General features: G+C 48.4%; 2 protein-coding genes across 2 annotated transcripts in view; one reads left to right on the top strand and one right to left on the bottom strand.

The window, feature by feature from the left end:
- Nucleotides 1–1,592: 1,592 nt before the first annotated feature.
- Nucleotides 1,593–21,460, top strand: part of mRpL30 (mitochondrial ribosomal protein L30) — a 26,380-nt gene continuing 6,512 nt past the window's right edge. The window contains exon 1 of the mRNA XM_075881051.1: nt 1,593–1,875. Within this exon, the coding sequence (XP_075737166.1) occupies nt 1,804–1,875 (72 nt within the window). The 5' untranslated portion in view covers nt 1,593–1,803. The remainder of the gene's footprint in view (nt 1,876–21,460) is intronic.
- LOC142761618 (uncharacterized) overlaps nt 4,943–21,460 on the bottom strand; it is a 17,730-nt gene continuing 1,212 nt past the window's right edge. The window contains exons 2-3 of the mRNA XM_075881067.1: nt 13,415–13,727; nt 4,943–10,816 (exon numbers count right to left, since the gene is read on the bottom strand). Of these exons, the coding sequence (XP_075737182.1) occupies nt 10,680–10,816; nt 13,415–13,727 (450 nt within the window). The 3' untranslated portion in view covers nt 4,943–10,679. The remainder of the gene's footprint in view (nt 10,817–13,414; nt 13,728–21,460) is intronic.

Below are 21,460 nucleotides of genomic sequence, written 5' to 3'. Positions count from 1 at the left end.
CTTAAAACTCTCTTTTCTTTTTTTCAAGGAGTACATAATAATACATAGAAAGACACGTATGATGGCCTTTGCGTAGAGTGCCTGGCTACCTTGTAAAGAGAGGGCCACAAAAAGAAAATATATCTGGAAAAAATACAGAAGATAAAATTTTTCTGTATCAATAGTCATTAAACGTTTTTCGTTACTGACCAAATGTTTGTTTGTTCGTCTAAATTTGACTAAAGCTTCTAAGAGGTCTTTCGGTAAGGTATGCTGATTGCTTTCACAATACCTATTATAGACGAGACTTCACTGTGTACTGTAGACGGTCAAATTAATAACTGATCGTTAACAGAAACATTTATAATTATCTGATTGTGCATACATACTGCAATCTTTCGGCAAACGAGCCAGTCATGGCTGCGTACTTTGAATGAACGAAATTAATCTGTCAATTTTTGCTGGTGAATAATATGCGCACCTTACACATCCAAAAGCTCGAATAACCCAAGAGGTCAAAATTTTGAAGCCCTCCACTACGGCGTCTCTCATATTCATATCGTTGTTCTGGCACCTTAAACCCCACGGGTTATTGTTATTACACGTCCGAAAGAAGAAAAAGATTTGAATGTGGTCTAGTTTTCTAAAATTGATGCCTGTAATTGGACAACATCGACAAGCGAATTGAGGGCCGAAGTGTAAAACACGTGTACCTTCGGACATAGTAACGTATCGAACGAAACGCTTTATTTTGGCCAAGGCTGTCAAGGTTTTATCGAGCTATATATGACGTTGCATCGCAAGATCGTAACCGCCCAAGAAACGCGGTCGAAGAAACGCGGTTAACAAGTTCACTAACAGAGCGACAGTCCTAATTTTATTCATCCGGTTTCTTGTCCTTGATCTCCGTGGGGAACTAAATGATAAAAAGACGAAGCAACTTCGGTGGCCATCGATGGAACACCGTGAGGCCAATCCCCATCGTGGGTTTCCAAATTAGGTTTCAACTCCGTGCAAGCACCGTGCCTCGTTACTTTGTTGATCACCACCAAACCGCTAAGGTACGTAAGTAGTCAGTCAATCGCGCGCAAAACGAGATCCAGGGGGCGTTGCCAAGTCAGGCAACAGCAAAGGCGGCTGGGTAGTTCTCTACTGTTTGAGGCAAGGACGGGAGTACTGCGAACCAAGACATATCGGGCCAAATACGAAGGGGTAGAGACAGTATGCAGTGCGTGTGGAGAGGAAGAAGAAACGGCCGAGCACTTGATAATGTTCTGTAAAGGGCTTCACCCTATAGTTCAGGATGATGGCGCAGAGTTTTTCAAAGCACTGGGGTTTAGGGACCGGGAGGGCAAAATAGACTTTAAGCAAGTAGACTTAACTAGAAGGAGGTTGTCTGGTTGGTGGCTAAAGTCAAGGCACGAGTGAAAATAAACTCTTCACTGCAAAGTACGAACCCTCAAACTCACTTTTTAAGGAAAAAATAAATAAATATAGTTTTGAGTTCATTAAATATTGCGGCTTGGTGGCGCTAGCCACCGCCCGATCTAAAGGGTACAGCCATATCCATCCATCCATCCATCCACTGTCAAAGATGGCGACTGCGTATAAGGTCTATGTGCAGATTGTCGATGGAAGAAATACTGGGCCTATTTTATATATATTGCGACGTGCGTTGGCGGAGTTTCGTCGGAGGGCGAGAGCGTCTTCGACGTCGGCCACCTCATTTTTGTTGGCGCGAACTCGGACTACCGGACCGCCGCGAAATCACAGTGATGTTGCGAAGTTTTTACTGGGCCTGTATGTCATCTTCAACGACCACCAATGCTCCCTTCTACACTGTTGGTCTTTCAGCGAACGGCGTATGCGAGCGAAGGCTCATCCACTGCTATACAGGTGAGTGCTGTTACATACCACGTCAATCAGCAGGGTTGTTATTGACAACTGCATTGTTTAATACTGGATTTTTTTTAGCTAGGTCGGTCAATGCTGACAGCAGTTGTAATCGCACACCTTTATCAACTACTGATTGCTAGCACGTGGCACGTCAGTTTTGTGAAGCGACTTTTTCTGCCGATTAGATTGTCCTAATTAATGTTGGAATCCAGAAAGTGAGTCCGTGGCAATGGTAAACTGGGCGAGCTGAATAGGCTTGATGTTCCAAATAGAGCACCGCTACAAGGCGAGGCCAGAGAGATAGCAAAACGAAGTATTGCTACAAAAATTGTGACGAAAATCTTGTTTGTCATTTCATGTAACAGCGGAACACCTCATTGATATATGTCTTTAGGGATGTCTGCCAGATGCTCACAGCTATAATACGTCAAGAGAATTGTGGTGCCCTCAGATTCTGGAGGGGTCCCGCCGCGGTGGTCTAGTGGCCAAGGCACTCGGCTGCTAACCCGCAGGTCGCGGAATTGAATCCCGGCTGCGGCGGCCGCATATTTTCGATGGAAGCGAAAATGCTGCAGACCCGTTTGCTCAGATTTGGGTGGCACGTTGAAGAACCCGCAGGTGGTCGAAATTTCCGAAGCCCTCCACTACGGCGTCTCTCATAATCATAGTGGTTTTGGGACGTTAAACCCCACATATTGCTTTATTATTATATTAGCGAATTCTGCAGCATACCTGCTGTTAAACCACGTCTCGTAAAAGGTATACGTGTAGATTTGCCCGTTTATACTTCCATAATTTTTATACGTTAAGACAACAACCTGGTTTTTCCGCGTGCGCGTTAGTAAAAAAAAAAAAAAAAAGAGTACACAACGCCTGAAGGGCAGGGCACAACTTTACCTCTTGTCCCAATGTGGCAACCACATCTCTTACCGTTACGCCGTCTCCAGCTCGTGCGCAAGACACCAACGCTACGCCAGCTGACAACAGCCATACGAAGGTTGCGATTCTTCCACTTATGTATCCAAGATTCGTTGATGCCGTTCGAAGTCTACTCACCTGAAAGAAAGAGTAATTTTGTGAAGTTCCGTGAACAAACCTTCGTCAGAGTCGCTTTGCCCACGAGGAGGTTGGCTATCCACTCCGTTCTTCGCCGTTGGTTCAGAAAATAAGGAAACTTGTGAAACGATGTCGTCAAACTTTCTTACCTTGCCAACGCGCATTGATGGGCACAGTTATTTTTTTTCTTTGATGACGACAAATTTGTACGCTTCCACGTGTGCGAAAGTGAATGTTGTCTGCTGCATGGTTCGCGTTCTCCGCTTAGCGGCACTTTGGATCAAATTCATCGCGATTCGCTACCCTTGGCTGTCTGTAACGTTGTTTCAGCTTTCCGTTTGACAGTCACATAGTTATTACGTGTAGCTGTCTGCTTCTAAGATTCCACCTGCAATGTTCGTACTATCGCCGTGACGTCATCATTATTCGTCGTCCACGCAAGCGAGGTGGTCGATATGTCATCATTAGCAAGCACTGTTGTCGCCTGCAAACGAATATGTTTAAATATGTGCCGTTTCATGGCTCAGTTGGAAATTCAAGCTGGTTTTGGGTTGCACTTATTGAAGACACGAACGCAATGAGGTACAAAACGTTCCCGTTTGGGTTTTTCTGTGTGCCTCGCTCTGTTCGTCTGCAACAGGCGCTACCCTGGCCAAGACCAGTTGGCAAGTGAGCGTAATGTCGAAGGAATCGGTGACCTCAGCTTCACGTGTGCTCGCCACTGCCCATACAGAGGAACGCATGATAAACCATGCACGGTGTGTATTTGAAATCCTTAGCGCTAACGACTTATCTAAAGCGTGCAGCGCGCGACTTCTGAACGGCTTTGTGCACAAAGAGCGGTGATGTCGATCTACGCATGTATTTCGCTGACCGCATGCACGCACCTCAGTTTATCGTGCACGAGCTGTTCTGACCGAAATGTGCGTCCGCCACGACACTTGCCTGCGGTAGGTGAAACGGGTTAATTGTGCACGGAGGAGGAACAGCCCGGTTTGATGGATGTGACGCCACCAAGAGTGATACCTTCTAATCAGATAATGCGGCGAAAAAAATTAGCGCAAGTGCAGCTTCGCCATCTCCTTCGAATGCGGCACCTGGATAGTGATGCCGAGCGAACTTAAACGAGTGTCGGCCCTCGTTTGGAGTGCCTCGTCAAAAACGGCGCGCGACGATCGCACAGCAGGCGGCGGACGAGCGACCCTCAGACGTCGTGACGTGCGTCTTGCAGAGACCGTCAACAAAGCCTGCGGCAACTTGGAACTGCACCGAGTGAGCGCACAGCGGGACACGATTGTTTCACTGTGTCGACCCAATGTACGATGAGGCAAGCCGCAGGGCGTTGACGAAAAGACATGCTCGTTAAACGGTCCCTGAAACATATAGCTCTGAAAAGGCTCTTAAAATTATGCAATCGGTTATAGACTACAAGCGAAATAAATCACCGGCGCCACAGTTCAAGCGAAACACCCTGTACCGAAGAAGTTGAAAGCAATTGAATGTTTTCCCTCTTCTCAGCCGAGATTTGACATCTTAACTTCTTTATAGAGCGGTCAAGGCCCCGCCTTCTGCGATCGCCCACAGCACGCGCGCGAATGATCACGGAGGTCACGCTGCTTGGCGTGCCTAGTTGATCTCCACGACACCAGGTGCCGCCACAAGCCCAGGCGAGCAGTTTTCATTTTCTGTAGAAACTCTTTTAAACATGCTGGGCTTGCACGTGTCAAAACCAAGATACGATAATAATGCATGCTGTAATAAACACCGGATAATTTTCGGCCACCTGGGGTTTATGCATTCCGTCCTCATCTAAATGCCGCTGCCGTGATCGGGAATCTAACCACACTCTCGAGCTTAGTAGAGAGACACCCAAGATGCCAAAATGTCCCAATGGCTGCCGCTGTTCTTACACGACGCCTACGTTTTGTATGTTCCACGCTGCTCGAAAACTGTGGTTGAAACAATCAGCCCGGGAAGGCTGCCCATGTGGGTTGTCGAGGAAAGCACGCAATCACAGGCCTGACCAGTGAGCTTTTATTGTCCTACCGAACCAAACGGTCCACTCTTGGTTACAAGCACCAACGTGAAATTTTGTCGAGTGGTATATCGCAGGAACGAAATCAGCATTGCACACACACACGGGCACAGAATGGAAGAAGCATTGGTTTAGGCTTTGGCCTACTAGCGCAATAATCAAAACACCGCGAACGTGGACTGACACCAGCAGAACCAGTCGTGCCACTTCGTGACGATTTTAATTTATCTAATAATGACACGCTAAAAACATCCAGTCTCGAGGCAATTCACGTCTGTCTTAGACATATGATCCGGTCCTGTTCTGCTACAGTTAGCCCCAGGGGTAAGCATACGCTCACGGCTATTTATTTTTTTTTTAGCGGCCGTGCTATAGCTTTCGGTGTGACATCATTTGGCGACTGGCTGGCACCGCAAGTCGACGAAATAGTAACACCGTTTGCCGTTAAACAAGTAGAAATTGTCATTTACACCACTTGACGCCTTACCCCGTCTTGGGTCATTTTAATAGATGAAGGTGCCAATAAATATGTTTTCTGCTACGCCATAGCATATTCACAGGAAGGTACTTGATATGTAGCAGCTATGCGTTATTGGGCAGTGCTGCTGAACGACACCACTAACACACAGTTATTGAAGATGGTACCACCGGCGCCTCTGCGTCAGGTTCGTCCAGTGTTATGGTATTCCGTACATTGCGGTCCGCAAGATGAAGCGCACTTACGAACAAAATTGAAGGCTCCGACCTTCCGTGCGATGCCCGTACAGCACCGTGTACATTTGCGTATTCGTTAATTTCCTGCAACAGGCCACCGACTCTGCATCTCGACCGGTCACAATAGTGAGATTGTGTCGGGCACGGTGGTACATACAGATACAAGTGAGGGTAAAAAATAATAGGAAGTTTAGTAACGAGTGAAACGTGTGACCCCTTCGACAACAAAAGCGACGAACAGGGGGTCTATACATACTGCGACGCTGTTATTTTCCGGTCACAGCTGGTATTAGGCCACGACCGAGGGAACGGGCTCTTACTGACGAACCTTCTTCCAACGCACAGTTGTCAAAACAGTGTCGATTTCGTGACGTCGAATGTGACGTCATATGGCCAAGTAGCTGCCCACTTTTCACCAAGTGACAGCATCGCAGTAACCACCCCCGTATTGCACAACGTGCCACATACAGCCTCATCATTCGTTTCGCAGAGTTCCGATAGTTCCGTTCACTACTGTGGAAGCTGGAAAGCTGTTTAATAGAAACAAGCATTTGCCGAAAACCTAGCCAGATGCGCAATTACATTCAAAAACTAGCACTTACTCTCCCCCCCCCCCCCCCCACGTCCCCACAACAGTATGCGCTTTTTGGAAACCGAGTTCAACTCCAACGATACTGCAAGCACTACCACGGCCGGAGTAATCAAATCCGACGCGGTGCAGCCGTTGTTTCGACCAGAAAGGCAACTTCCACAGCACTGCACGGAACACAGCGAGACATCACGTAAGTGCCAATCGGTTCACTTAGCTTTAGGAGCACACATCGATTGTGAGTCACATTCCGTCCCTATTTTTCCTTTAAAAAAACACTCATGTTGATAAAAATACGTCGCCCATCTAGGATATTACAGGCACGGGAAGGCGAAAAAAGCTATATCACACAGAACAACGACTACCGTGCCCTTCAGATTGTCAATTGTAACAAACTAAAACCTCAACGTTTAACAACAACGCCTCATTTTGTTTTGTACATTTGTTCATCGTCGATGGCGGAAGATTATTATGCATTACATAGACGCGACTTCTCATCAAGCTTGTCTGGTCCCCAATTATTTCACCGTCATTTTTCGGACGAACGGCGCCTCTGCAGAATTTCGTCCCGGATTACTTATCCTTCGCTACAACAGGAAGCGCATGAACAACGCCTGTCGAGATCGGTGTGTGGGGCCCGCCTCCTATGCACCAGACGGAACTCTGGCGCTAGTGTTTATGGGAGCTGCAACGCATGGCGCTTCAGCGAGAGTGGGTATTATGGGTAGTACATGGATTCGCCTAGTATACGTACTTTACGCTCCTTCTGGCTTCGCTTGGCTTGAAGCTGCTTTGTCACCAAACAACAATCGGCAAATGTGCGGCAGTTACGCTTCAAACCACCTTAATCCTTTAGGCTTACCACTTTAAATCGGGTCACGAAGTGAAAAATGGTTTGTTGCTTCCATCGAAATAAAACCAAAACACAGCGATGAACGAAGCTACAAGTGCGTTCACCACCCGCAAGCACGAATACTAGGCAAATCCATGTCATACCCATAATTCCCATGGTCGCGGAACAATCGCAGCGCCAGAGTCCCCTTTAGCTAATTCTAGGAAACTCTATGGGGACCGCCGGGCGGACCACACGTGCCTCCGAGATCGGGTGGCTAGCGGTCCTTAGAAGCCGCTTTATCTCGAAGGCCATGTTTCAACGCTCACCCTTAGTTTCACGCACGTTCGTAATACTTTTCCATTCGACCTCGCGCAACGCGGGTTTTGCTAACGTTTGTCATCCTTAAGCATTCCGTCGTATTACCAGCGCTATTATCTAAAAAAGACCACGGAAAAGATGCGAGCTTGTTCATTCCTTTATGGTGGAATGTTCTCAAATATTAAGTACAAAACTGATAAGAAAATGCCGATAATCATGACTAGTGCCTAGTTAATTAGGTGCAAAAGATGGGAAATACAGTACAGTGCCGAACTGCGCTGCATGTTCGCAAAAGGAAAAAAACAACAAAAAAAACAACTCCGTTTGAAGTTATATACGAACTAGTTGGCGATTAATCAAAGTACTCGCAGAAAATTAGCTGCAACGGTTTACATAACCCTGTAATGGTACCAGGGTGAGATAACAAAGCAGAACAATCAGTAACTAGCGTGACAAAGAGGCGCTTCCTTGTAACACACGCCGATGCATAAAGACACCGCTTTGCGACACATACACACACAAAAAAAAACCACAGAAACACTGATTTTCCCAGTTCGAACACCATGACCACACGCTTTGCGTCAAATTACAAAAGCACCCACGCACAGCTCGTCGACAAGCGATCACTCTAGAGTTCCTACACGTTCACCCGCAGGGCGCACACGTATAGTTGCCAACAGGAGCAGAGCACCGCATACCGTTGAATCTCGTAGCCGTGGCTCACTTGCCGGCAACACTTGCTCGCCTGGAATTGAAGCGACGTTATACTCGCGTACGAGTTGCCCCGAGAGAATTCTATACGAATGGTGGCGACAGACACCTATAGCATCTCTCTCGACATTGAGGTGTTTGCGGCGTCGCGTATGAGAAAATACGGAAAATTACGTCCTCGACGCAGACCCTTTCCGTCGTCAGAAAAATTTCTTTGACTGCTGCTTACACACTTAATTGCCAGGTCAATTTCGAACCGGACAAGTGAACGGACCAAACATTACACGAGCCTCTGCCGATCAGAAACTGGCGCAATTTTACGAATCCCCCCAGGCGCCATTTTATTCCTGTCATCCATTGGCGACGAAATTGATGATGGTGATGATGTACTATCGGCGTCAAATGAAACCCGAACAGCGGAGCACGTGTTTCAAGCATTAGAAACAGTGTAGTGTTGGCCGTCCAGCCACCTCCATTGACAGGCGTGCACATCCGGTTTGGCAGCACTACGCGATCCCCCTACAGTGCGTCCGTTTCTGCTCTAGTTTTCGTATGGTGACAATGGTGGCCACCGTGGGCGTGCCAAGCGCTTTTGATCGTATCACTCGCAATTCCTTGCTTTTACGTCGCAGTGCAATCGGTGAATTGGCAGAATCAAACGAAAAGAGAAATATAGTCGGTTTGCGGTTGATTTTCAAACGATCGTCGTATCTCGTTCGCCAGCGCTGCTTCACCTGCACCCTTCTTTCAGAGACCGACCCGAAAACGCATGCACTTTAACTGTAAATGCCGAGCGTTTGTTCGAAAGAGAGAGCGCGAAACGTTTCGCTTTACCGGCACGAAGCGAAACAGCGTGAAATCGCAAGCATTATGAACCGACTTTTGTCTACTATAAATAGAATCAGCCAGGAATTCCATGATGATGGACTCCGTGACGACAAACCCTGCTACAATACTTAACTTTGGCTGCAATAGCTTAACCTCTGTTTTTTTTTTATTTTGTTCCTTTCAAATACCGAAGTAGTAATTAGTGACTCGCAAGCAGCGATACGCAACTATGCGAACGGTCGTGTCTCCCGAGAGGCGCTGCGAATCCTAATGACTAACGAAGACAAAATTCGGGAAAAAAATGACACTTTCGTCATATGGACCCCCGCACACACACAAACCCCGCTGGCCGGCAACGAGGCGGCGCACGCGGCGGCTCGAGCACTCACGAACCGAGCCGTTGCGAACGCCGACGCCGCCTCGGACGAAGTTCCACGCGGGGGGGAGTGGGAGTGGGGGGACCGCATGACTAGTTACCACGAAATAACGCAGCACTATAAGCTAGAAAGGCGAAAGTACCCTCCGCCACACAACAGGTTAAATAAAAAACAGGCAGTTGCGTGGCGACAACTGCAAACATATACTTATCCGAATCCAGTTCTCTTTAGTCTCTGTTACCCTGATCTGTATTTAACAGAAAAATGCAAGGTTTGCGATGAAAGGGCGACACTTTCACATATACTATGGGAATGCTCGAGTTTAGATGAAAGCAACGATGAAAACCACGAAGAGGCAGTTTCGGACCGCAGGACACGCTGGGAGGGGGCTCTGCTCAGCTCCTCATTCGAACAACAACTGTGGGCCGTCCAGCGAGCCGAGGAAGCCGCCCGAGCCCAAGGGCTCGTGGCCGACGCCTAGGCCCGCCCCAAATCAACTTCGCTGGACTTCATAAATAAAGTTATTCTTCTTCTTCTTCCTTTCAAATACCATACCTGGAACACAGGCAGAAATATTGCACTATAGGGGGATCGCGCAGTGCTGCCACACCGAATGTGCGGGCCTTTCTGTGCCAACGACTGGTCGACGGCACGCACTATGCCTTTGATAAGGCTTGTGTCACGCGCTCCACTGTTCGCGTTTCATTTGATGCCGATAGTATATCGTGGAGCGCGCCGCTCACGCCATCTACGAAACGCAAAAAAAAAAAGCGAAAGGTATTTGCGAAATGGAAACCTTCACATCGTGCGGGTCTCGTGTACTCCGAATATTTACGGCGGCGCTTGATTTCGACGTCAACTACACAAATCAAGCCCTGGGGACTTTTCTTTGGCCGCGTTCCATGGCACAGCGGTTGCAGCTACGAAGTCTTAAGACTTGCGGTCAACTACCGCTGGCGCAACCTAATACGCGAAACAACTCATACGCGTATTTATAACGCGCGCGGTATCCTTGCAGCGCCTCGCTGCGCTCGTCACTCCCTGCCAAAAACGCGGCACCCAATCAGAGGCCTGCTCACAACGCGTGCACTGACGTCACCAGGTACATCCGTACTCAGCGGCGTAGACTGCTAATGCAGGCACGGCGATCAGTATGTTTGGTAAGGGTGACCGAGTTCACATAGCACACAGGTGGGACGCAGGACGAACAAAGGCCGCAAGGCCCATGTGTTTGGCGTCCAAGTTCCGTCTTCGTCCTCAAACGGCACAGCGGTGTAAGGTAACTAAAAAACGGCATAAACAAACAATATGGTGAGAAACGTCCCGCACAGTTCAAGGCCATCATAAGAGCTGCTGGTGGAACAGCTGCGAGCTCAGTTTGCGGTTGATGTCGGCCAAGATGGCGGCGTACAACTCGAGGCGTTCCTGGCTGCAGCCGGCGAACACGTCCTCTTCCTCCTCGTCCGGCATTTCCGGTTCTGCGCGGATGGGGAAAAAGACATAAACACCCGCGTCTCTATGGCGCACCTACATCGTGGACATACAGAACCAACTGGCGCAATTAAGTGCACTGACAAACTTCTCCTGTAGTTTATGCATTTTCCACTTGTACCTCTCCCCTTAAAAAGGCCCTGCAACACTTTCTGAGCGTGGTCAGAAAATGCGCTGCCCGTCGGTAGTAGGAGAGGCTCCCGATAACACACGAGCCAAATATTATAGCGCAGCACGCGGCCTAGAATTCACATTAAATTATCAAAATCAGCTAAACATTGATTCCTCTTCTCTCGACAAATGACAGAGGAAGCTAAAAAAAAAAAATCACCGGTAGAAGGCCTTCTATCCGCCATTGGCTGATTCGAACATGGCGCGCTCGGTCGTTACAGTGATCGCCGCGGGAGGCCGCGACTTGTCCACGCGTGCACGCGCGATCACACTGGAAAAGCCACACATTCGAACAACAAAAAAGAAGAAATTGTTCAAGGTCACGAGGCGCGCGTGACTTTTTTTACGTTATTTTTTTGCCCATGCTATACCCCCCTCCCCCTCACTTCCCTGCTTAGCTTCCAGCGTTTTCGTCGGGACAGAAAAGAGAGAATGCGATTGCAGCGTGCGACAAATCTTTGTAACTTCGGTAGCGTACTGGACGACTCCTAAAAATTTGTGCGGTGTTGAATTCGTGAGGCAATAAGCTCTTTTAGTCAATCTATACTATGGTCACTTGAAAAAAGTGTTTCAGGGCCCATTTAACGTAGCCGCTAAGCATTGCTCTGAACGCATTTTAAGGAATGCGCCAGAAAAGATAGGGCGGCAAACGAAAGCACACCACGCAAACACCACTGGGACCAATGAAAATCATTGCTGGCAGTGGATCACTGGAAGCTTTCCTTGGCAGGCCGTTCGGCGCGAGCCAGTTTGTTTACAAAAACCACCGCTTATCTACATTACCGCTCTACTACCGCGGGGACAGTGCGGATATCTACAGCCCGATCTCACCGCGAAACACGCCCGGCTCCCGAATGCTTTCTGCGTCTATACCGTGGCACTGCCTCCATGATTCGACCCACCTACGACCAAGTGACGATGACATGTAATGACGTCATGATGGCGCCACAAATTTTCCCTATGTCACATCATTTTGTTCTTACATCGCTCGTGTTGGCGCCGACGGCCAGATGACGTATTTAATGAGGTATATGAGGTTTTCGCCATAAAAGTATTCATGCCCGGAATATTCGTACGGGGACACGAAGTTACCAGCGAAGCAGTACCAACGTTTCCTGCTGTAGACGCCTATTTTTTAGGTTAACCGGCGTGAACGACTGCGGACGGTGACGTTCTTCCTCGGACAGATGGTCTTTCCACGCGTGTGCCATGTTTTCGCTGTCTGCATTCGCGTAGCTGTTGTCAACACCTCTCCACTTTTATAGCCTTTTTCGTTCCGTCGTGGGTACTCTGCGCTGTCTGGGGTCTCACCTTCTCCGATTTTTAGGAGCGCTCTACGTCACACTACAGCAGCGCCAAAACGGGATGCCGAGGCAAACGCCGCCGTCTCCATTTCTATATCTTCACACTGTCTACATATGAACGCGACGCCCCCCCCCCCCCCCCCAAAAAAAAATTAAAATTTCTGGCTCGACCCAGAACACTGTATACAATACGAAATTAGACTAAATTTTCTCTCACTTATTTTTTAACTCTACCTTTCTCTTTCAACCCCCTATTCCGCAACCCCAGTGTAGGGTAGCATACCGGATACTAGCATCTGGTTAACCTCCCTGCCTTCCTTGTTTTTCTCGTTTCTCTCTAGAGGGCAGTTCACACTAACTAAAGGTGCAGAGTTAGAGGTGCTACAGCAGAGTTTTTCAAAGCACTGGGGTTTAGGGACCGGGAGGGCAAAATAGACTTTAAAGCAAGTAGACTTAACTAGAAGGAGGTTATCTGATTGGTGGCTAAAGTCAAGGCACGAGTGAAAATTAAACTCTTCACTGCAAAGTACGAATCCTCAAACTCACTTTTTAAGGGAAAAATAAATATAGTTTTGGGTTCATTAGGTATTACGGCTTGGTGGCGCTAGCCACCACCCGATCTAAAGGGTACAGCCATATCCATCCATCCATCCAAGTGTGGGGCAGAATCGGCACCTCACTTCCGATGACCAGGGCCATTACCTGGCCTTCCTGCCACCACCCTAGAGCACCTACTGTTCCCATCTCGTCCCCATCTACCAGCACTCCGGAGCCTGGTGGAGTTCCTGGACGAGACGGGAATCGTGGCCTACCGCTGAGGATGGGGCCCTTGCCACCCCTACCCTTGCTTCTGGACTGCTGCTTCTGTTGATGACGACCGTTCCACTGCTCAATTAATCTTTCCTCCTCTTTCCACTTTTCTCCCTTTTCCCTTCCCCGCAGGCACAGCGCCGTGCTCCCGAACGGGTTGCAGAAATTAGGTGCCTTTTCTCATCTTCTAACCACTACCACCACCACCATTACCGGCCGCATGCGCGCGCATATGGGCGTCTCTCTGGACCAACTAAAGTTCTCTATTTATTTTGACTTCCGCCGGAGAGGGCGACTCACCGACGGGCTTTGCCGGCTTGGCGGGCCCGCAGCGCGGCCGGTTCAGCTTGCGGCCCTCGTCCCCGGAGTCGTGCGACGAGCTGCGGTTTGCGGGCGGCCGTCCGCGCCGACTGCCGTTGCGCCGCGCGCGCTTGGCCCGCGCCGCGGCGGCCCGCTGCTCCAGCACCAGCGCGGTCAGGTAGCTCTGGCGCTCCTTGCGGACCCGCTCGGTGCGCCGCCGCGGACGCTGGCTGCTCTGCTCGGACGCGCCGCGCGACTTGCGGCTCGCGAAGAACTCGTGGCCGCACGGGCAGCTCTTGCACGCCACGGGCACCTGCGCCAACACGCGGGGGCCAATCGCGGCGATTCACATCTCAGCGCACTCTACTTAGAGAAGAAGAGTGCGCACTCCGGTCAACTGCGACAAATACCGCCGTAAACTCAAAAGAAGATAAAAAAAAGATTATGCAACTAACCCCCGTATTCTAGAACGTCCCTTCACTCAACACTTCACCTTCACTTGAGAAAGCCGATGGAAGCGCCATCTCTAGGCACGGCAAGTCACTGCATATCAGAAATAATCTGCTGCAATTCTCAAGTAGCGCAGTGTCATTTTGAACCGAGCTGTGGCGCAGCGCTCAACTCTGTCAAGTGAAGGGTGAATGTCTAGTCGAGGAGCGTTTCTGAATACTGGGGTAATACTAGCGGAGCTGGAGGAAGCCCAGTAAAGTATTACCAGACCACAGCATGACTATGTTAGACACAGGAAGTTCCACATTTGCACGACGTCATCTTGTTCCAAGAGCGCCTAACCATTGTCACGCGATCTAACATTCAGAACGGTAACCGCGAATTCACCTTCCGACGCTTCGTCTAACGGCTCGTGATGGAAGAGAGAGAAAGATGCAAGCAAAGGCAGAGAGGTTAACCAGACGCACATCCGGTTTGCTACCCTGCGAAACGGCTCGTGATAACTGATGATAATCTCTAGGCGAAGCCGCGCACGACGGGATAGAAAACCATGCGAGTTTGCAACAGCTGCGCCGTTCAGATAGTCTCAGATGTAGTGCAGATGTATAGAAGCCTCGGTGCGAAATTAGACGTTCCAAGTGCGAGTGAAAACGTCTCTGCGTCTCTATGAACCCCGTGCGGGCGATCCTGCACGCGACGGCAAAAAGCGACTCACCCAGGGATGCAACAGCCGAAATAGAATTTGGTGCGATTTTTGTAACGGCAAAATCTTACTTTTGGAGCGCTAAAATGCAAGTTTGGAGCTTGTTGCAGGAAATAAAACATCTCTTTTTTTTTATCACGAAAGGCCGAATTTGGAGCAATAGGAAAAAGAAGGCTTACATTTAGAAAAAGAAAAGTATGTGCAAACTATTCAACATCACCTAAATCATGCACAAAAAAACATGAGCACTGTTGTTTCAATAAAACTGGTATTTTAAGCCATCCCACTGAGCAAACAATGATAAAAGTCCACATTAGCATTTTCCGCGTCTGTCTAATCTTTTGACAGAATCCGTGAATTGAAATGTAAATATGACAAGCTGGCAATCTTGAAATTCAAGGGATTTGTGGAAATGAGGAGTAGTGGTGGCGAAAAACAACACTGCCGCAAAGTTTTTTTTTTGGGGGGGGGGGGGCGAACAATTGTCATACACTGCTTCGCCAGTGATCATACTGATTCTCACAATTATGCGGCAGTATACACGCATGAGTAGTTGAAATGTGTTGTGCAGTGGCGAAGCCAGGGGGTTGCACAACTGCCCCCCCCCCCGAATTTTCGCCATAATATACAAAGCGAAAAATGAGCATTTTAAGGGAGTGCTCCCTCCGAAATCAATTGAGGACGTGCCCCCCCCCCCCCAAAGAAATTTCTGAGTATGCCCCTGATGCTATGTCGCGTGAGTACAACGTATAATACGCTTTTCCACAGAGCACCGGAGTACTGCGGAGAAGGTGGTTTAAGCAGCGTTCTGTACAGGTTAGAACAAGGCCAAGAAATTTTCGAACACCGCTACGCCCAACCCCCTTCCTTTCTTTATTCTTGTTTTTTTAGGTGGGGTTTAGGATTAGGGCGCATCTTGGCTTGCTTGCAAGGTGAGTTCTACCAGATAAGGTAGCAACGGCGCGCGCTTGTTGGTCCAGCGACAGCACCGGATATCCATAACAGGGACTACGCAACTTCAACAAAAAAAAAATGTATTATTTGCCGTTGCAATGGTGACCAACGTGGTCGCAGACAACGCCGGCGTTCGCAGCACGTCGAGTCTGTTCGAGGGTCCCAGGTCTACTTACTAACATGCCATAGTCGCTTTTGCTTTCTAGGAAAAGTACATATTCCCTGCGAAGCGTTGGTGGCTACGGCAACGCATATTTAGGGGCGAAGCTCCTTAAGCCGCGTGTCGTGCGTCCACGATGTGTGTAGCAGTAGAGTAGTAGTAGTCGTCGTGGTAGTAGGTAGCCACTTCTCGTTTAGTCCTTGTAATGTCCGCTGGATGGCGGTACTTCTATATGATAAATATATGATGATTGATTGATACGTGGGCTTTAACGTCCTGAAACCACCATATGATTATGATAGACGCCGTAGAGGAGGGCTCCGGAAATTTCTACCAGCTGGGGTTCTTTAACGTGCACCTAAATCTGAGTAAACGGGTCTACGGCATTTTCGCTTCCATTGAAAATGCAGCCGCCGCAGCTGGGATACAATCCCGCGACCTGCGGGTCAGCAGGCGAGTACCTTAGCCACTAGACCACCACGGCGGGGATAAATTTAAGATGAAATGATGCGAGATGGCGGTACTTTGAGTGTTCACTAGATGGACTAACAGACGCACGAACGGATGGACGCACGGACGGACGCACGAACGGTTGCACGGATGGACGCGTGTACGGACGGAAGCGCTGACGAACTGACAGATGCTTCGCCCCACTCATCACGGTTGACTCCGTGAATATGATGATTTTTTTTTTGTCTTGAAGTTGCGTTGTCCCGCCAATAGTGTGCTAAAATAGGGCAGTGTGCCATCTTCGCAGAAAACCAACGGGAGAGCGGTGGTCGCTTTCGCGATGGCGCCACCAACAGGGCGCCACGACCAAACGGTGTGCCCAGCGCGCGTAATTTAAATCTGCATCGCGAAACTTTCTTCAGTTCTAGAGTAAACTGATCACACAATACCATCGAAACTACAAGTGTTTGCAAGATTTAAACACATACAACACATATAGATGCACCAATGAGACAAACAAGGCTCCGCGTGCATAATCTGAGCTTGCACAATCCCTATCGCAGAACAACCCGGATGATCTGCATGCTTGCTGTTTTAATTTTAGAAGCCATAAAAAAGCACATCGCTATTTATTCTAACCATATGTACGCCTGCCTAGCTATCACGCTAACTTGAAGCCGTGTGACGAAACAAATGAGGAGGTCCTGAAGGATAGCGTTGTCATAGGATGAGTTCCACGACCACCACTTACCTGCATCATGCAGCTATAAGAGGAATCGCAATGCTTTCGATAGAAAAAAATATAATGGTAATGCTCAGTGACGAATACTACTCTATTTCTTTGGACATTTCACCCATTAAAGGGACAGCGAAGCGCAGAAACGTAACCATAAATTATCCGCAATGTACTCAGGTGATGGATGTAGTTTATGAGAGTAAACCCTGAATTCCTCTCGGTCTGCAAAAACTATAGCATCAGGCTTCCGCAAATACCGAGTCTTCCATGCACACCCTAAAATGCGCTGTCGTATTATTAGAAAAAAAATTACGGCATATTCACGGGGTGAATGATGATGAATGGGCGAAGCTCCGGAGGGATTCATCGGTAAACAGTGAATCTTCCATGTAATTCGCCCAGTCGATCATCATGTAAAGACGTGAGAAACGCTGTGTGTGTATATACACAGATCAACTTTTATTTGTTCTTAGACGATGGATGGCTTGCGAATTCCCTTGCCTCGCGCGCTCGCACATCGGGATTCTGTCTGCGAGCGCGCGCTGCTGCCGCCTTGCGCTCTCTCCGCTGTGCAGCCTTATCCATCCGGCGACTCCGAGCGCGCGCCAACAGCGAAAGGATTTTATTACAACGCTCCTCCTAGCGTACGTCGCCGCACTAAATCGAACGATTGCCTTCAACCAATGACACGCGCCATATGTGACATCATTCCTATTTTATAAGATCTCGCGTCTTTCATCAACTACAAGTACCGCTTTCTAGTTTATAACATCTTGCATCTTTTCATCATCAGCTACAAGTACCACCATCTAGTAAACACTACAAGAACTAAACGAGAGGTGGCTACATACAGGAGACGGTACCGCCATCTAGTGAACACTGCAAGAACTAAACTAGAGGTGGCTACATACAGGGGACGGTACCGCCATCTAGTGAACACTGCAAGAACTAAACTAGAGGTGGCTACATACAGGCTACAGGGGACGCACAGCCCACGCCCTAAGGAGCTTCGCCCCTAAAAGACGACAGCAATCGACGACATTCCCCCGCCCACACACGACCAGCGCGGCCACTACGACTGCCGATCCAGAAACATTGCATGCATATCACTAACTACTTCAGAGAGCGGCGACAGGTGGCGACACGGTAGTACGGTCTGCCCCGACACCACTGGCTGTCATCGCAAAAAACATACATGTTTTCGGCCCCATATGACGACACACTATACCCTATTCCAGTACACCATAGGTCAGCGGACCGATGGGCGCACGGCTTTGTTACTTTATCTGGTTGATGGCGCCTTGCGAGTGCCCTGATCTCATGGAATTAAGGTTACTGTGGTTTAAGCTTAGTCTGCGCGCTTGGATTGATTGATGACGCCCGCAAACTGCAAGAGGTTGCAACGTGGCTTCCATTTCTCGCTGAAATCAGCGAAACTAAGAAAATTTTGAAGCTGGTCGGGCATTTTGGCACAGCGTGGCGCAATTTCCACAAATTTCGCGGTTTTGGCGCAGCTCAGCGCCAAAAAAAAAGGTAAATTGTATCGAATTGGCGCAACTGCTGCACCTCTGATGAGTCAGCAAAAAAAGAAAACAAAACGAGATAAAACACTGCCAAGCAGCGTACCAGTGCACACGGCACAGAAACGGATAACTGAAGTATTATGGCACATTGTCGGCATACAGGTGTGCCATAGACTATTCGCTCAAAACACGCTCGACAATTACTGAGCCGAGAGAAAGTGAGGCTGAGACAAGCTGGCTTTTAATACTAGTGTTCAGAGCATTACGTCAGAAAACCACGAAATGATTAAGAGAGACGCCGTAGTGGTGGGCTTCGAAAAACTTCTAGCATCTGGGATTATCTGACGAGGGCCTAAACCTAAGCACAATGACCTTTAGAAGTTTGTCTCCATCGAAAATGTGGCCTTTCGTGCCGGAAAAGTTGGCTTTCGTGCAGAACTTAGTAGTTCGACGTCACTATACGCTCGACGAATGAGAAGGGCGAAGTGGGAAACAAAGGCTCAACCTAATCCAGCTCCCTCCGTGACGCTCTAAGGTTGAACCTTTGTGAAGGCTGCACCGTGAAACAACAGTGCGATACGGTGAAGCATTACCAATACATTGCAGTGAAACCAAGCGAGAACTTCAGCTCATACAGGGCGTAGACGTGCACGGGACAGGGTTTCGAACTACCCAAAGTACCCTGCCCACTCATGAATAAAAGAAAAGCTCACTTGAACAACGTCAATGGCTTATTTCTGCTGTACAGCATACAGGGTGATTCAGCTAAAAAGCACCAAGGAATAAAAAATTAGTGCTACACGTCTCATTTTGATTGATTGATTTATTTTCGGGCCAAAGATAAGCATGATCGTGGGGGTGAGGACCCGAAAATAAATCGCTGTCGTTGCCCCCCCCCCCCCAAAAAAAAAGAAGAACGTCTGCGCTTTGTCGAATCCTGCCTCCGGTCTCGTATCGCAATGCACGTGGCAGCCGCTTTTGTCATCGAAGTTTATTGTATTCGTTTCTTTTTTTCGCCCCCCCCCCTTCCTTGTTATAATGGTACCATCCAACCGTCGCTTAATGTCCATCGTAGTCGCCGATAGCCTGTTCAAGCGACCTTCGTGCCTGAGAAGCCTTCGCTAATTCGTTCAACTTATAGGACACTCAAAGCGCCGCGCGTTAGGCGGCAATCACGTGGTATTTTTTTTTTTCGCGCGCTTTAAACAAACTCTGGAAAAAATTAATCAGCGTTGTTATCTTACCGTAACTTGAAAATTTTGTTATTTTTGGATAAGAGCTACAAGTCTTGTATTGAAATTTTTTCTCTAGAGTCTGTATTTAAAAGTTCATTAACTAATATTTGTTAATTACCGTGCTTGGCGGACAAAAATATTCTGGCGTGCTACATAAAACTAAGAACAATACATCGCTAGCTAAAGAAGCGTAGCACTTATTTTAAATTTTTTATTGCTTGATGTTTTTTTAGCTGAAACACCCTTTATACTTACATCAACTAAAGCCAAGCGATTCCCTTACCTGACATGCGTGTTACGGGTTTCATGTTATGGCGTGCCTTTTATGTTTGGCTAATGCTAATGTCGTGCTATGCAAAATTTTGCTATATATCACGTTAACGAAGCGGCCACGAGAGTAGAAAGCCGTAGAGACCGATTGATTTATTTGATCGATTGTGGGGTTTTACGTCCCAAAACCACCATATGATTATGAGAGACACTTAGTGGAGGGCTCCGGAAATTTCGACCACCTGGGGTTCTTTAACGTGCACCCAAATCTGAGCACAAGGGCCTACAACATTTCCGCCTGCATCGGAAATGCAGCAGGGATTCGAACCCGCGACCTGCGGGTCAGCAGCCGAGTACTTTAGCCACTAGACAACCGCGGCGGGGCTCCGTAGAGACGGACAGACGGACGTACGATAGATTATATACTAAGTGGCTTTTGTTCATTAAAATTCATTGCTACGCATTTAGAACAACGAAGGCAAAAAAAAAAAAACGAAGGGAGAGGCCTCGCGAATTGTTTAGTCTGTGAGGGTTGGTTGCCCGGCGCAATGCCACCTCCCATTTACCCCGCGGCGCAAAAGCACGTGAAGTGCTTTTGTCTGTGCTACTTCCAACAATGTATAAATTACGTAATATTTTTTTCTTTCTGTGAATAAAGAAGGCCCGCGAAATATGAAAAATAACGCGTGACTGCATTCACGCCCACAAATATAAGCAGCGCCCTCAAATAATTGGAAGCTTTAGAATAGCGCACCGCGAGCCCTTGCGGTCGTTGCCACCGCGCATGCGTCGTAACGCGAGTCGGCGTTCGCGGCCCACCCGCAGAAAATCCGAAATTGCGTGCGGCGTGTGCGGCCCGCATGTGGCCCACATGCGCTGGTTTCGAGGCTACGGTGTCGCTGCGATCGTGCGTTGCGGTGCAGCGGGTGAACGCTAAAACTCATATGGCGCCCGCTACGCCCGCAGCACTTGAAAACGGTATTCTAAAGCTCCCTAATCTTTCTGGAAGCAACCGCCTTGACTCTTTTCCGTTGCGAGAGACAGCATTTTTCACGTTGGCAAGGGTAAAAGTCGAGTGCCAACAACATAAGTTGCAGCTTTGCACGGTTTGATTGATTGATATGTAGGGTTTAACGTCCCAAAACATATATGATTATGAGAGACGCCGTAGTGGAGGGCTCCGGAAATTTAGACCACCTAGGGTTCTTTATAACGTGCACACAAATCTGAGCACACGGGCCTACAACATGTGCACGGTTTCCTTCGGCTTGATTGTGCGTAGCTATCTCCATTCACAACTCACGGTCAACTGTTCACGGCCGGATCACTGTTCTGATCAGAGCGATTACAGCCTTACTGTGTGTAAGATCAAGGCGGCGCGTTTCTTCGGCCGGAAAGTGGAAAATAGCGCGATTCGTCTTTTTTATTATTATTATTTCTAGATTTCCTTGATTCCTACTGGCTATCTCAAAGTGAGCTTGAGGACGCTTCTTTCTGATGCGCACAGCGGTCTAGTCACGTGTTATCTTTCGTATTTCGCGGGCTTTCTTTGTCACCAGGTAAAA

Source organism: Rhipicephalus microplus, chromosome 2 (genome assembly GCF_043290135.1).
Source record: "Rhipicephalus microplus isolate Deutch F79 chromosome 2, USDA_Rmic, whole genome shotgun sequence".
Classification (NCBI taxonomy): domain Eukaryota; kingdom Metazoa; phylum Arthropoda; class Arachnida; order Ixodida; family Ixodidae; genus Rhipicephalus; species Rhipicephalus microplus.
The sequence above is the reverse complement of the archived record's forward strand: the minus strand, read 5'-3'. Positions and strand labels throughout refer to the sequence as shown.